Source organism: Lasiosphaeria miniovina, assembly GCF_030549165.1.
Source record: "Lasiosphaeria miniovina strain SMH2392-1A chromosome Unknown B0T26scaffold_1, whole genome shotgun sequence".
Taxonomy (NCBI): Eukaryota; Fungi; Ascomycota; class Sordariomycetes; order Sordariales; family Lasiosphaeriaceae; genus Lasiosphaeria; species Lasiosphaeria miniovina.
Genome location: NW_026848220.1, coordinates 6,138,578 through 6,154,617, shown reverse-complemented (window position 1 = coordinate 6,154,617; position 16,040 = coordinate 6,138,578). Strand labels below are relative to the sequence as shown.

At 52.6% G+C, this 16,040-nt stretch overlaps 3 protein-coding genes across 3 annotated transcripts; all 3 read right to left on the bottom strand.

Annotated features, from left to right (window-relative positions):
* Positions 1–2,339: 2,339 nt before the first annotated feature.
* On the bottom strand, positions 2,340–2,501 carry B0T26DRAFT_633936 (uncharacterized protein; the record flags this gene model as incomplete). The annotated part of the gene is made up of 1 exon (XM_060436584.1): positions 2,340–2,501. One exon carries the CDS (start codon positions 2,499–2,501, stop codon positions 2,340–2,342), a length of 162 nt encoding a protein of 53 aa, XP_060303589.1.
* Positions 2,502–4,124: 1,623 nt separating this feature from the next.
* Positions 4,125–5,918, bottom strand: B0T26DRAFT_670967 (fungal-specific transcription factor domain-containing protein; the record flags this gene model as incomplete). Its single annotated transcript, XM_060439256.1, has 5 exons — positions 4,125–4,309; positions 4,369–4,720; positions 4,783–5,000; positions 5,065–5,548; positions 5,838–5,918. The coding sequence occupies 5 exons, from the start codon at positions 5,916–5,918 to the stop codon at positions 4,125–4,127; spliced, it is 1,320 nt and encodes a 439-aa protein (XP_060303588.1).
* A 1,989-nt stretch (positions 5,919–7,907) lies between these two features.
* Positions 7,908–10,000, bottom strand: B0T26DRAFT_670966 (uncharacterized protein; the record flags this gene model as incomplete). Its single annotated transcript, XM_060439255.1, has 7 exons — positions 7,908–7,910; positions 7,965–8,026; positions 8,263–8,621; positions 8,671–8,786; positions 8,843–9,088; positions 9,158–9,853; positions 9,947–10,000. 7 exons carry the CDS (start codon positions 9,998–10,000, stop codon positions 7,908–7,910), a joined length of 1,536 nt encoding a protein of 511 aa, XP_060303587.1.
* Positions 10,001–16,040: the final 6,040 nt, after the last annotated feature.

Below are 16,040 nucleotides of genomic sequence, written 5' to 3'. Positions count from 1 at the left end.
GAAATACATTCGATAATCGAGGTCCAAATTCGGTCTCCTTTCTTCTTTTTCTGGAATTTCTTTCTTTCCTTAGATCCAACAACCAGGCCGTTATCTCCAATGCCAGAAGCAATGCCAGTTTCATCCATATTATACCTATGCTTGGCTGGAATAGCCTCCACGCCTGGAGGCTTCAAATAGTCAAACCAAGACCGGATAACGGCCTCAGAGGCTCGATCAGCACGGTTTGCATGGATTCTCCGAGGCCTAATTGTAGAAATAGATGGATTTCTAGCCAAAAACCGGCTAGTCCAGCGTTTTCCGAGGGTCTCGTTATCTTCGAGCATTCTTCTAGCTAGTTTCCGAATTTGGGCGTGGGTTGGAGGGTGACCGAGCGACCCTTGGAATAGAATCCATTCGGTTAAGCGTTCTTCCATAGCCGGAGAAAGCTTTTGATTAAGAATTTGGGCCTTGGAGGCTGGCTCGGAACCACGAACCCGATTAAAGAGAGTAGTAGGGGGGATGCCGTGATTTTCAGCAGAGCTACGGAGTAAGCCGGTTTCTGCATACTCTGCCAGCGCATTCTGCAAATCCAACTGAGTATATCGCTTCATCTTTCATTTTTCAATTGAATGGAGAAAAGAAGATAAGTATTGAAGCAGAATTGGTCGAGTTGCAAGCGATTGAAATAGGTGAGTTGGGTGGCGAGCGGCAAGTCCTTGATGACAAACCTTGTTCCAAATCCAGGGGTGTTCCATAAGCAGACCACCTGACTTACTATGTCGCGTATCAAAATTGTCCACTCGATCGCCGGATGCAAGCCCCCACAAGCCGCCAGGTTGCGATAGTACCGATCAAGCCCTCGTCCGAGTCCAGAGGATAGCCCTTGGAAAGCAGCCTGTAGGAGCCAACACTTCGCCGTCTCAATCGCCTGTGGCGTGTCGTATGCCCACACACCTCCCCTCCCCATCACACCACGACATTGGCGGTCGCTTACGGACAATTGCTCGAACAGGAAGCCATTCTTAATAAGCCACGATACGTACGATTCCCGGATAGCTACTTCGACATTTTTGCCGGCTTGCCCAACCCCGTGAATTCCGGGGAAATGCTTCGCAAATGACCAGGGACGTTCGTCGAACGCTGGAACAAGACAAGGCACCCAAGCCTCATCACTCGATGGGAGCTCAGCCAGGTAGGTGACGTCATATGGGATCGGTTCGTTCGTCTGCTATATATAAGCGGCGTTCCATACCCAGACGAGTCTCTTACCTGCTTAATAGTTCGACAGCACAGAATCGCTGCGGCGTGTGTGCCGTTGGGGCCGACTCTCATAGGCAATGAAGGGGCGCTCGGCTTTTTAACAAGCATGGTGGCAGAGAGCTGCTGCCGACAGACCTGCAAGAAGGTGTCGTTGTCCCGGTCGGGCTTGATCGCGACATCTGGGTCCGAGGACAGCGACGTAACCGTCGTGCTACCCGCTTTGTTGTCTGTTAGAACATGCGTCGCTGAAGCTGCTTGGGTGGGGTGATGTCTAACATGAGAGCGAGTACTCGCTAGCGGTTCCTGGCTGTTGGAAAGCGTCATGTGCCTGTGGGCCTCCGAACTGGGAGCACTGTCGCGGCCCCAGTGGTTCTCTCGACTCATTATCCATGACTCTGGGCGGTGGGTACTCGTCCATGGGGCAATCAACGCGCTCCTGGAACTCCATCAACGAGGTCAGCTACCCGTGGACGGATGATGGCGTTGCCGTCTACATGGCTAAGCGGATAGTGTTGTTAGTGACCACCGAGTAAGGAAGAGGATAGGCGCTTTCACTCACATCCCATACACCCAGATCCGAACTTAGTACGGGCTCCTCCTTTTGCTGTCGTCACGTAAGAACAGAGAGCGCTCGCCCAGAACGCGCTACAGCATGAGCTGTTAGTGAGAGATAAATAATGCAAATTACGCACGCTAGGAAGTGCAAGAGCAGCTAAGTCTGGATTGGAAGCGCTTTAAACCAGTGGAGAATAATGGCCATTAGGGAAGGGGGGGCACGGAATGATTGAGAGAGGAATAATACTCTTTGAACTACTATCAAGATGCGGGATAGTTATATATTAGATGGAGAGAGCCCGGGGGAGGGACGGCGGGTAGTTTGAACCTAATTACAGTGCCAAGTTAGATAGGAATTAGCGTCTATTGTCAATTATTACCCAAAAAGTGATTCTCCTTACATTGGTTCAAAAGTCTGCCCCTGGCCCATCCCGGAGCGCCGTAAGATCAGCCGTCTTTTTGAGACCGCCTAACGTCTTCATAGTCATCCTCATCTCGGCCATCCGTACCACCACTCAACTTGTACAAACATATGGCCCAAGTTAAGCATTTTCTAGGCAGGGACGGCACCATGTAGCCCCGCAGTATCTACATTGGAAGATCCACCAGTGAGGTCCAGAGCAGCATATCCAACAGTTCCACTGTAACAACGTGGTACCCGACTTGATTATCTTGAAAGAGTGCGCACAAACAGCTTCCCCCATGCTGCTAATACCGTATTTCTGCTAGAATGAGGAGAAAACTAAGTGGAATACGAGCCAAGGCTGGGAGGAGGAACGATAAGAGGTGGAGGATTGCTGATTGCGCTGCGTCTCGTCTCAAGGCGGGGGTGTGCTTGGTTGTACCAAGATAAGTGAGAACTTCAGCACTCTGCCAGAGGCCCTCATAGCCATTTTTATAGCCCTTGCATATTACATAATAGGATAAGGTGGCTTCAAAGCTGCGGTGCCGATTGCCTCGTAATTAGCTTGCATCGTCAGTTTAGTAGCCAAATATCCACCTTACAAGGGTTTCGAAAAGCCGGCTAATAGCTCATCCCCGAGCACCTCAAGATCACCCATCTCTTGAAGACCTTCCATGTCTCTCATGGCGTCTCCCGGCTCTTCTTATTACGGCATGGTATATACGTGGGGGTTTACGGAATCTCTAACCAGCCGACCAGTTCCGTTCCCCGCGGTCTATGGCGACCCGTGTATTCGTCCAACGAGGAAAGGTATGGCATTCCCATTGTAATTTTGGTAATACTACGTCGTTGTTTATATACAGCTGTAATTTAGCGAGCGTTCCGTGGCACCCCTGACCTACGCGGCTCTGGTAAGATCCGTGTAATATCACGCCCCTTCCACCTTCGTTTGCTCATGCACAGCCCCCACTACCTGCATACCTGAGGCGGCCCCTGCAGCCCACTTGTTAGTCAGGCCAGACTGGTTGATCCAATTGGACCACAAGCCGTCAAAGTCAAATTCAATGTTGCCGTTGACTAAACAGGTTGCTGAGATTGGTTGAGAGAGGTGGTGCGTGGTACGCATGATCTCTTGGCCACCTTGCGACGACTTCCGAAAATCCGTTCATGATCTCGAGTACTCTGCTTGCTTGTGGATCGCGCTGAGCACAATATTCCATGATCGAAATGGCATCCGTCGCCGTCTTCTCATAGGCGTCTGTGTGGTACAGCCATGCAAACTGATTCATGAAGACATTAAGACTCGCTACGAAGAGGAAGTATCTAAGTGCAGGTTAGCGAAATGTACGACTTAGAGGCCGGCCAGGAGATGGCCTCACTAATATAACCGCGTCTTTGAGAGAGACGTAAGCTTACATGACAAAAGGGTTCCTCTGTGGAAGATGCCTCGCTTCTCTGGCTCTTTGGATCAACTGGATTGTCTGATATGATGCGACCACGCACGCCTCGGAGTACTTGGCTATTGGTGATTCATAACTTGGTATCTCCTCATCAAGGCCAGAGCGATGCTTTTGTAGCTTCCAGCTGTACATTACGAAGAGCTGTCGGGTTAGGAGGATTATTGAGTGTAAGGAAAAAAGACCTGCGTGTAGGTTTGCAATACCTTGTGTGGCATCCACCGAAGGCAATGGTTTCTGCGCCCTTGGTGGTTAGCTTGTGGGCCCTCGTTCCAGTCCCTGGACATATCGGCAATCTCCTGGACTATGGTGGTTGATATATTTCTTTGTGATAGGACTCTCAGGGTGACCCTAATGACATGACATGAACGAACACATACGTTCAGACACTCGGCGTGAACAAAATCCGGATTTGGCTCGTTGGCCGCCAAAAAGCTATCTGCATAGTCATTTCCAGGCATGATTTCTTATGGGCAATCGTCTTCCGAGATGGCAGCGGGCCTCCCGAGGGTGGCAGCCAGGAGGCGATCGAGAATTAACAGCGTCTTCCACATATTTCGCCGTATCTTCATCTCTGCTTGTGAGAAGATGAGCTTGTACATAGCCTCTTCGCGGTGTAATCCCAGGGCATAAGCCGACCGGACCGCCATGCCTATGAAGAGTAAGGACGTTAGGGAATGTCGTAATATGTGGCATACTGGATAAACTAACCAAGGTATGCATAGGCTCTATTCCGCTTGGAAACAGACAGCATATAGACGGTCATTAAAGACAATGTCTGGATGGACCAGAAGTCGGCATCCTCGAAACCAGCCTCTCGGTCGCTCATATACCTGGCACTTCGGAAAAAAAGCTCCGGTCTGTCCGGCCCCGCTGACAACTGTTTTTCAATCACGGCTTCCTCTGGGCTACCGGGAACTGGGGTCGCAAAAAGCAAACCCAGAGCAAAAACTAGAAACAGGTGGCACAGAAAATAGTTGCTTGCGGCCGAGGAATATCTGTAGCAAGCATCGACGGACGCCATAAATGACTGTTTGTCAAATACCTCCATTATGCCGCACGTCTAGCCAGTGTATATCAGTGTCTGCTAGGCTCAAGACAGAGGGTAAAAAGGCTTTAACTGACGTTGGTAAAGTACGAGTCAATGAGAATGTTCGCCGTCTGTCTGTCGGGCAGGAGACTAGGAACCACGGCATTTGCAGGGAAGTCAATACTGTGTTCCATTATGCGATGCCGTTTGGGGTCGTAGATAAACGGCGATGCAATATCGGCTCCGGCGGTATCCTCGACAATGATGCGGATCAGCTGGAGAATGGAGAGAGTGGAGGTATCTCCGATATAAACTGGAGTAGACAAGTTGGTCAGAAAACGCCTGGCAGCAGATGGTCAGTGCTATATGCTACATACGAAGTCGTCCAGTTTGATCCTCCAACATCCTGGCCTCGGTGTAGATATCAGTCTCTTCGCTTCGCCCGTTCGGGCTCGCCAGCGGGGGTTGGCTTCGGGGGCTATAGACCGGAGGCTTCGGAGCATGTCCATGAGTCGAAGGCGACTGGACTGGCTGCGTTGTATATACCGTCTGTGTGATTTGTGTCATCTGCGTCATTTGTGCCGTCGGCGGCGAAATTGGCGTATCCCCACGGTTGGGCTGGCTAGCACCAAGTTCGTCCTCGCCCCAGTGTTGCGGCTGGTTGTGGCCGCCAGGGATGGGAGGAGACGACCCGGCACCATCCAAGGCTGCGCCAATCGACCTCGGAGATGTGTCGATATGGCGCCGCTTGGTGGGTGACGCGCCGACATCAGCACCAGGATACTCGGCCGCGTCGTTGGACGTATAGAAGCATGTCCAACCCCTCTTGGTACACGTCTGGCATGGTTTCTGGCCGTTACACTGAGAGCAACGAGCATCAGCGAAAATGCATCTCACAGCAAGTTACCGCCACTTCGAGTAACGTTTCGAGGGGCCAGAGTTGTGTCTCATGCTAAGCGAACATAACATACGGCGTCTCTTTGCTCAACAAGATCTCTTGGAGGGTAGGGGATTGTTAAGGAGGGGTAGAGGGGGCATGAAACCACGAAAGAAACAGAATGGGGAGAGCACGAGGCTAACGTAAGAATCTCAAGACAGAGATGGAGACGGACTGATAGTGGCCAGCCGGGACAATATACACAGTACTAACCTTTGACTTCCGGCGCTTGCAACGACTGCAAGCCTGGGCGGTGCGCCGGCGCTTGTCGTCGGGGACCTTTGGTCGGGTCATGATGGGGAAGGGTTGGGTGGCAGGTGACGAGGGTGTCTCGCTATCAGGTAGCTGACAGACAGGCTGGGATTGCTTGGCTCCGCCCTGCCTTTGCGCAGAGCTGTCGGTGCTCTGCTCGAGCTCTGGAGGGCGGCCTGTGGCACGAACTCTGACTCACTGGAGTGCCGAAAGGCCCGCGTGGAATAGATGTCTCGGGGAAAAGCTGGGTAGGGCAGCCGCGACAATTGAACGCGGTCGAGGTGGGAAAGCAAGGGAGCTTGTGGCAATGAGACGAGACCTCCAAGCAGCTTAATAACTTCTGCCTACCCGCCCGCCTTCGTTCGATGGTAACGGAGGTGAGGCCATGCCGGCATGAGGATTGCTACAGACGGGTGTCTGGCGAGAGCGGCTGAGTTTCCCGCTTCTCGCAAACCGCCCCCTCGCGAAGCCCGATTCCTGGGACAGTCCCTCGCGTGGTCACCAAGACTACCATACGTACGACCGACTTCCTTCTTTAGAGGCTAGTGCAGAGCCTGCGCCAGTCGGAGGCGCCGGTAGCGCTCCAATTTCGAGCAGCTTCATAGCAGCAGCAGGGGCTCCAAGTACCATCCCTCTCACAGCTTGGGGTCCAAATCGAGGAGAGCTTGAGAAATAAGAGAGCAGAAACAACCAAGTGCTCGGATTCCATAGGGATGTACGATGCCGGGAGTCTCTCTTTCAACTGGGTGTGCGTGTCATGCTCAGGGCCCACTGTCTATTTCCGTGCAGCTTGGTGCGCGCTCTCGTTGAGGATCATGCTGCCTACGAAACCAATATCGGATGGTATCTATATACAGAGATATATAGGACACCACAAATCCGAGTCAGACGTCCAAGGCATCGATAGAGCGGCGACCGCACCTCTACCTCTGCAGCCCCAAGCCTGAGAGCTCCCCAGTGCATAATAACCCCGAAAGGTGGTGGCAACTAAATCCAGACTCGGCGGGCCTCACCCATCCAAACATGATGGTTGTCGAGCAAAGTGAATTGCCATGTCCTGGAAGAGGTAAGCTGTTCCTCCAGTTCCTATATCCGCGCTCGCAATTGTTCTCCAGCCCTCACTGCTGGTAAATTTCTGAGGTCTCCGTATCATGCTCCCATTGCTCTATATATCTTCAAGTTAGCTAGGTAGACAAATATGCCACATCTACGTGAGCCGTCTCACCTATTCCCGCCTCATCTTCATCGTCGTCCACGCCAAAGGTAATTGCCTTACCATCAACCCGAAGGACACCCCATGCAATGCCATCAATTGAACTAACCTCGCAAGAACGCACCCTCTCTCTCAGGGACGTTAGCGCGGCTATATCAACGGCCAGACCACTCGGTCCATCCGATAAGGCGTTCAAAAACAGGGTTATACGATCCAAGAGCTTCTCGAAGTCCATAACAATATCCAGGCAATTCCACTCACGCTCACAGCTATGGCACTTCTCTAGGAGCAACATATTTCTGACCTGCCTACTAAGAGTCAGCATCAAATGGCGATATTCAAGAAAGTAGTCTTACCAATAAGCAACCCCGACAACGTTAGGCACTATTCGTAGTGCCTGAGGGCGAAGATGATGGAAGACTCCCAAACTCCGTATCAAAGTACGGATGCCTCCTTCTACCATCTTGCAATCCTTAGGGGTAAGATTACTGTGACAGAAACGGCGGATGGACGGCATGTAGCTTGCAACCACTACATTCCAGCGCGTAGCCTGAATGAGTGCCGTCGTAATATTTGACGCAGGGGCATCAAGGTTGATAGGAAGTTTTGGTGGCAAGCGCGTTTCGAGATGTCTTACTATTGTGTTTGCCGGGGATATTTCTGCGATGTTCAATGTACGGTACAGCCATATAGACGCGAAAAAGTTCGCGATAGTAGGCTGCCCAATGCCCCTCGCTGATGCCACCTTAGCAACGGGAATGGGTATATTAATCCGAGCCCCCGTAAGGATTTTGCGGTATGGCAGCAAGCAACAAAAGTCACTACATATATCAGTATATATTAGCAAACTTTGTAAGAGGCTAGAGTGTTCGTACCTCTCCATTCCCACGCAAATCCACGAAGCCACCAGTCGCGAGTTTTCCTCTGCATTGACATCCTGGCGCGGCGTCTTGGGCAACGGGCTATGGCGCAAAATACGCGCTGCTTCTACGATGGCGCTCCCACTCCCATAAACATCCCCGGACAACCCGCGATACAGTGCTATGAGAATGTGAGCGTGGAGATGGTATTGACTCTTCCCGCAATTATGTTCCACGATATTGATGGCCTCAGAGTAGTGAACGCTTGGCCAGCTGCTGCGACGCTTTTGCAGAGCGCCCTGACACCACTCACCCAAAGCGCACACAAGGAGTGCGACGGCCTTCTCCGCCGGCTGGTCGCTATCCAAGAGCGACCTGAACTTATTGGGTTGGAGCTCGTCGGGCGTGAGAAGAGGACATAGCGGTAGCATGTGCTCTTGGAAGTCGGCAAGATACTCCGCATAATCCTCCGGCTGAGGAGGGCCCGGCGGTGGTGGCGATGGCGACGGACAATGGGGGTGGCTGTGGTTTCTCCCAGACCCAACCTCGGACTTTGAGGCACCCCGCCCCTCGGCCCGCAACATTTCCATCTCTCCGCCAAGAGTCGTCAGCACCTCTTTGATATACTTCATGCCGTCTTCAATCCGGTCAAGCTGGGCTTGTGGATTGACGCTAAGGCGTGTTAGTCAAACACCTCAATCGTGCAGATACCGGGGCTCACCTCTTGTATCCACGTTCCAAAGCCTTCTCGCTACATTGCTTATATGGATCTTCATAGTCGCATTTTCCGTCGGCGCCATCGCGGTTCTCGCAAGTCCGTGCAACCTTTGGAGCCAACTGTTAATCAAGCAAAAGCAGAATGATGCGATGCTCATCGCGACAAGCCGACTTACTGTTCTCTTCGAGCGCCGTAGGACCATAGTTGTCTGCCCTTCCGAAAGCCGTCGCTTTTGCCCTCGCTTTTGCCCTCGCTGTTTGTCTGTAGCCGTGCTTGAGAGGCGCCGAGAGCAAGAGCGTTCCAAGAGGTTGTCCAGTACAGCGGGCGAAATATCAGAGCCCTTAATCGGGAACGAGCGTGTATCGATACCAGAATGCAATGTCGGGGGCTGTCGGAAGACCTTCAAGTGATTACCGTCGTTCTGCCTGGTAAAGGTAATCACCAAGTGTCTGTCTGAACTCTCAGAGGAACACAGCCGCGATTGGCTCACTCTCTCGCACACAACAGAGGCAGGCTGGCTAAAGTTTACCGGGTTAGTCAATGTCGCAGTTTGAGGCTGCTTATCCGTCGGCCGCTGCTGTCCTACGCTCTGAATGTCTGGGTGGCAGGTGCCGTGATGCCGAGTGAGTGCGTCCACCCGTATGAACTTCTTCTGCTCGTTGCAAAGGTCATACTGGTATATGTCACCATTCGCATTCGTAGCCGTCGGGCTCTCGGGGATATCGCTACAGGCGGAATCCACCTCAACAGAGCTCATTCCTGGTGGTGCTAGCGGAACAGTATCCCTCGACGGATCAGGGCTCTGACAGCGTGATTGGATGAGTGAGTACTGCTGCGGAATTTTGATATTCGCCGAGAGCCGGCGCGCGTGGTTGTTGCATGTCAACTGGCTTTGTGAGGCGGCATTTTTCATCCTATCCGTATCGAACCCGTTTGAGTCCTGCGATTCTGGATTGCTGTTAGGGGGTACGGCTGCCTGCGAGATGGGAATGCGAGCATCCTGGATGGTGCCTTCGTCTATGGCCTCCGATGCGGCGGTAACAAGCTGGACAAAATTGTCTGGTCCGCTTGTGACTGCACGCATCTCATATTTGGTGGACCACTTCAGGCGTGGTTGGTAGCCAGGGCACCTCAAGCCCTTCTTTGTGCAGTTGTCGCAGTTCGGCTTGATCATATCGCACCGGAGCTATCAGTATGTCAGTCAATCAGCGCAGATTTTTCCTTGCCATCCTTCGCCTCGGCGGCAGAGAGAAAAATTGTTGGGTTCCGGGCCGCGTACCCGTTTCTGTTCGCATGTTAGACACCCACTTCGCGACTTCTGCCTGTCCTTCATATTTGCTCGCTCGCTCGTTAATATACCGTCACGGTACTAGGATGGTCGCAGAATGGACTAGCAGTAGAAGCCGGGTGGCTTTACAGCCCGGATATCGGATCTGGTTGCGACGTATGCCGGTTGAGAGGAAGGATGGATGAATGAGGCGGCGAGTGGTGCCAAGTGAGGATACTAGGACGCGTGCCCCTATCTGTGGCAGTAGCGAGCTGACAGATTCGCCTCGTCACGGATGGGGGCGTTTCGTTGCAGCACAAGTGAGGATGGAATGGGGGGGGGGGGGGGGGGGGGGGCGAGGCAAGGGCACAGACTCTGCTAGTACCGAGCAAAGTTGGACGAGGGTGGAGGCATTTGGGGGAATCGTAAGAATGGAAGGCAAAGATGGCGAAAGAAAAGAATGACAGGAAACGAATGGGAAAACGCCTGCAGTTTTAAGTGTGCAAGTGAGCAGTAGTTGAGGTCCGATCAGGGCTGAGGACGAGGGATAGAGTCAGTGCTGTCGGAAGCGATCGTCGGCGGGCGCCTTGACCGAGACTGGCGAAACGGATACTACACGCGCCAGAAACACACAAGAGAGCGACAAAGGCTGAGCGGCAGCCCAGGGGCCGGGAAGCTCGACTGTGGAGCGGGTGGTCGGAAGAAGTAGTCCACGAGGGGTATATCCCACCGTGGCGGCCTGTGGCACGAATCGGCCGCTGCGTCCGCGACTAGGTCAATGCTCGACAGGTCCGAGGCGTGTAGTATTCGAGACCCTGACTCACTGGAGTATCGAAAGGCCCGCGTGGAGTAGATGTCTGGGGGGAAAGTTGGGGTAGGGTAGCTGCGACAAGTGAACGCGGCCGAGGTGGGAAAGCAGGGAAGCTTGTACAGAGAGACATACGATACCACAATGCCGAGTCAGACGTCCAAGGCACCGACAGAGCGGTGGCCGCCCCGTAGGATTGAGGTCCCACCCTACCCGGCTTCTACTCTCGGACCCCCTTACACCCATCCCTGTATCTGTCTGTCGCGGCCAGGAAATGGACTAACCCAGGATTTTCCGTAGACCCCAATCTAAACAACGACTCCATGCCGGGCCATCGACAGTATGTAGAGAGAAGACGTAACTGGTCCTGACCTCGGTCGCCTCAGTTCGACAAACAGAAATTACGCCACGCTAACAATTCTAATTAACACATCAGGCAATAACAGTACCAGATCTACCGTGGTCAATGATTCGAAACAACTCCCTCAACTATTGGGCCTCGAAAGGGAGGTGGAAAACTTGGCTGGCCCCGAACTCTCCACTGCCTGCAGACTCGAGGCGGCTCCTACAGTCGCAATTGTACCATTCTTAGATGGAGTCTCCGCTGTCCAAATCCTTTGCGCAGAGATTTCCCATGGAACTCGGCATGGTACTGAGCCGACTCATAGTACCGGGTTGCGTTTCCTTCGATCCCCACAGCTTTGTCAACCGATTCCATACCTCAAACTCAAGCCAAGAGACCACACAGGATAAGTACTGAACCCAATACGGCAAACCATATACCGCAGCTACTATCGAAAGTGAACACAGCCCAAGCCCGATAAATGCCCATGACAGTACCCTCCAGAATGCTATGCCCTTCCCAAAGCCTAACCGAAGGTTCTTCCATATCCCGCCGTTACTTCGTTGTAGACGCAATCGGGTGAGCGTATCAATGCCAGCAATGCCAATGGCAAGTTGGACATAGGCCGGTGAATACCACAAGAACTCCGAAAGTCGCTTATCAACAAACCGCTTATCAGCGAACTTCGGATGAACAAGTAGCACGATCCCCATAACAGTGTGAGCGGTGTACAGGGTCGCAAATGCAACGAAAGCTGCCAGTATTAATTTCTGGCCCTCCATCGGATGTTTGGTGTAGAATGTATAGAGGCGGCCGATAACCTGTAGTGTGTCAATAACATTCGAGAACGGAGGGGGACTTGGTGGAGAATACCATAGATACCTGAACAGACAAAAGTGAAACGCCTTTCCAAGCGACAAAGAGCGGGTATGCATAATGATGGGGAATGCAAACCGCCTTCCGGGCGAGGCCAAAAACAACAGCAAAACCAACTAAAAGGACCAAGAGAACAGTCGAGCAAATGAGTGGAACTCGAGCTCGCAGTAGTGGCGTCTTCAGCTTTTTGGAAAACGACTGTTGAATGATTTGCCGGGAGGTGAAGATCAATAGCCCTTGAAGGAGGCAGGACAATGTGTAGCCGGCAATTGCCTCTGGAAGCTGGTCGTCGATGGATCGATCGGTAGTGGTGTTGTCCCACATCTTGGATAAACGAGTGCAAGGGAGACAAGGTGAGGCAAGACAGGCGTCATGGCTTCTGCAGGAAAGTGCAGTTTGAGGAAGCCTGGGTAGCCAGACATATATGCACCCACAGGACAAAGAAATCAGCTAGCCTTTGCATTACAAAGATTGGGAGCTTTGCCACGAGCAACGGGGGATGATTCTCTCCGTTTACGCGAAAAAAAGCAATGTTCCCCGGGTTCGGCTTCGGACCTGTTCGTCTATGCCCAGATCACCCCAACATAACGACGTGGGAACCGCAGGGGGTATATGGGGAGAACATGGGAAACACGTAATGCCGAAGCGGGATCCCTGCTCTCATTGCCCGAGACGAGGCATTGGCCCCAACACCAACGCCTTCGAACGCCTCCTTGGGTCCGGCACCAGAGCGCCGGGACGCGGAACGCAGGAAAGAGGGATGGATAATTCAGCAGATCCGAGTAGCGCACTCCCAGTTAGGAAAGGCCTAGCACCCAAGTGTTGATCGAGTTTAATAGGGGCGGGTCGGAGAGATTAGAGCATCTGAGTCGGCGGCCAACCAGCCCTGTTGTACTGCAATCTCTCACATGCCGCGAGCAGTGCGGAATCATTTCTCCAATATAAAAAAAGCAATGCTTTTCGGCGTTCAGCTGTCTGTCTAGGCCCATCCAGCATCCCAAAGTGAACGTTGTCAAGGGATGACTATAAACACTGTGGGGGTGCCGTGGGTAGCGAGTGGATGCAGCGCCAAAAGTGAACCCTATTTTCACGGCTCAAAGAAGGGGCACCGGTCCTAACACCGGCCGGCCCCTTGGGTCCGGCTCCGTGTGGGGATAGACGGGAATAAGAGGAAGGAGGGGAGAGACGGGTGCCGAGAAGGGGGGTGAGCCCGAATGGTCTGCCGCTCAAGTATTGGAATGGGCCAAGCTCGGCAGAAACAGATTGGAAAGAGAATCATTGGCAACACTTGGGCCGAGACCAGCGGGCCCTGTAGCGAAGATACGTGCGTTCGCCACGACAATGGTCACTGGGCCGGTTACTAAAGTGGATATTGCTCCGGCACGAGATTGCTCAACCAGGAGACACCAGGCAACCACCGTAGAGCGGAACGGAGCGGGGAGAAGGAGATTGGGCCGAGAACCAGTCGGCCCTATGGTGAGCGGAGTTCAGAACCCATATGTTCGCCACGAGAAACGCGGGGTAATGCCCGAGTCAGAAGGACATTCGGTCGTCCGAAGCTATCACGAGTAGCTAGACAGTTCGATGCGCTCCTTGAAGAGGGAGTAGATCTCAAAGATCTAGCAGGAATTGAAGTCAAGGATTGGCCGAGGATAAAAATACCAAGAGGGTCCTTCATACCGGAAAAGTGGGCAGGAAAAACACCAAAAAGGACATCGTGGATTCGTGATCACGGCTACTGGGTCGCCCAGGTCATCAACAACGCCGTCATCGAGGGAGAATACTACTAGGCATGCCACTATTGCGAGAAGCTGTTCAAGGCAGAGTCAACAAGCTCGGCGACTATACATTTGGAAAAAGACCACAAATTATACCTATCCAATTCCCAGTCTGGTATTGAGAGGCCAGGAAAAAGGCAACGTACGCTTGAAGTGGTCAATACGAAGCGCGCGAGGCATGTTTTACTACCTCACAAGCTCTCTATAGAAGAGAAGCTCGTCGATCTAGTCGTCGGCTCGAACCTGCCTTTCAGCATCGTTGAGCATAAGGGATTTCGTGATTTTGCATGAACCTGAATGCCGAGAAGACAGCCGCCCTGATTCCTTCCTCGCACAACACCATACGAGAGCATATTCGAAAGAGATTTGAGGCTGAACAACAGGCCCTACGTGAGAGGTTAGCCGCATCGCCATACAAGAAGCATCTCTCGTTCGATATTTGGACTTCTAACGCGACAGTTTCCTACCTAGCGGTCTTCGTGCATTACACCGATGTTAACGGCGCCGTACAACAAGACCTGCTTGGAATGCCGCACCTTCGAGGCTCTCACAGCGGCGAGAACTAGGCTCTCTACATCTCTCGGCTAGTCAACGACTACGGATTCGCTAATAACGTTGGTTATTTTTAGTGTGACAACGTGGATTCGAACGACTGGGCAGTAAAATTTACCTTGGAGTCGTTAATTCCTGGCCTTGGCCGGTTTTCCCGGGATTCCTTAGCCACAAAGCGTCGTGTACGTTGCTTCGGCCACATCCTCAACCTAGCAGCGCAGGCCTTCATTCTCGGCAAGTCGACTGGCCTCGAAAGAACCTTTGACGATGACTTCATCGGCCAGTTACCGCCCGAGCAGGAAGAAGCGTTGTTGAAGATGTAGCGAAAGAGAGGGCCGGTTGGAAAGCTTCATAATGTCGTCCACTTTATTCGGAGGTCACCACAACGCCGGAATTCCTTCCTACAGGTCGCGCGCAATCAGCTCGGCGATGAAGATGCACAGGAATTCGGCACGGTTATATTTGACAGGTCAGTCGAAGGTTTACAGCTTTGTGGTGATAATTCCACGCGTTGGAATTCTGTTTTCTTCATGATCGAACGCGCGGTGCAATTACAGAGCCAAGTAGATTACTGGTGCCATAAAAATCAGAGCGAGAAGGACCCTCGGAAGCGTATGCCCGCCGCCGACCTGCTACAACCGAGTGACTGGCACCTACTTTCCCTTGTTTTGTCTATTCTTGAACCTTTTAAGAAGATTACAAAGTGGTTTGAAGGGCGCGCGGCTACCTTTCCTGAAGTCCTCGCTACACAGGAGTGGCTAATCGATCTGCTTGAGGATCGCCTTCGAACCCTACACCCGAACCTTGAAGCCATTACCGATTTTACCGGCGGCCCAGTACACACCCACCCAGAGATCACGGTCGCAAGCCAACAGCCTCTATCATTCAGCATAGACAACGACGATGACAACGGCGTGTTGTTTACTAGGGAAGCATCACAACGGTCGCAGCGTAACCGTCGTCTTCTTGCCCGGTTCGACGACTTGGTCATCGACCTACCCCGGCGCCTGCCGACCGGCTAGATTAGGCCGCCCTCCCTCGACCTTGTTGCCGACCTACAAAACAACCCTCCACCCTCCCCGCCGCCCTCAACACCTGATCTTGACGACGATCATCTATCCTTTCTTCGAACAAGCATTGGCCTAGCTATTCAGAAGCTCAGAGAATACGTTGGATTGATGGAGGAGAGCCCAGCACACTGGTCGGCCATGATACTACACCCAGGGCATAAGGAGAAGTGGGTAACCCAGTTCCTGGGCGGTGGGCGGGCCGAAGAAGCGATGAGGGCATTCCGGGGTCTCTACCAGGCCGAGTACGCCGTCATCCCTCTCCCGGTGCCGGTTCGTACGCCTCACGAAGGTCGAGGGAGTCATCTTATTACTCACGACTACCATAATGACCCTGATGACCCCAACCAGAAGGATGAACTAGCTGAATACCTTCACGAAAGCGTCAGGCGGGTGGATGATATACTGGCTTGGTGGAAGGAAAGAAGAGAGCGTTGGCCCCGGTTGTCAAAGATGGCTTTTAACTTGTTGTCAATACCGTCTATGTCAACAGAGTGCGAGAGGGCATTCAGCTAGGGAAAACTGGTCCTTGGCACACAGAGAAATAGTATGGTCGACGAAACCCTGAATTACCTCATGTGCACGAAGAATTGGGCGAGTAAATGAGGATCCTGAAGGTCAAGGGCTTTTTTCCGGTCTCAAGGTGCCATTCAGGGCTCGATTTTCTTGTTTTTTGGTGGAG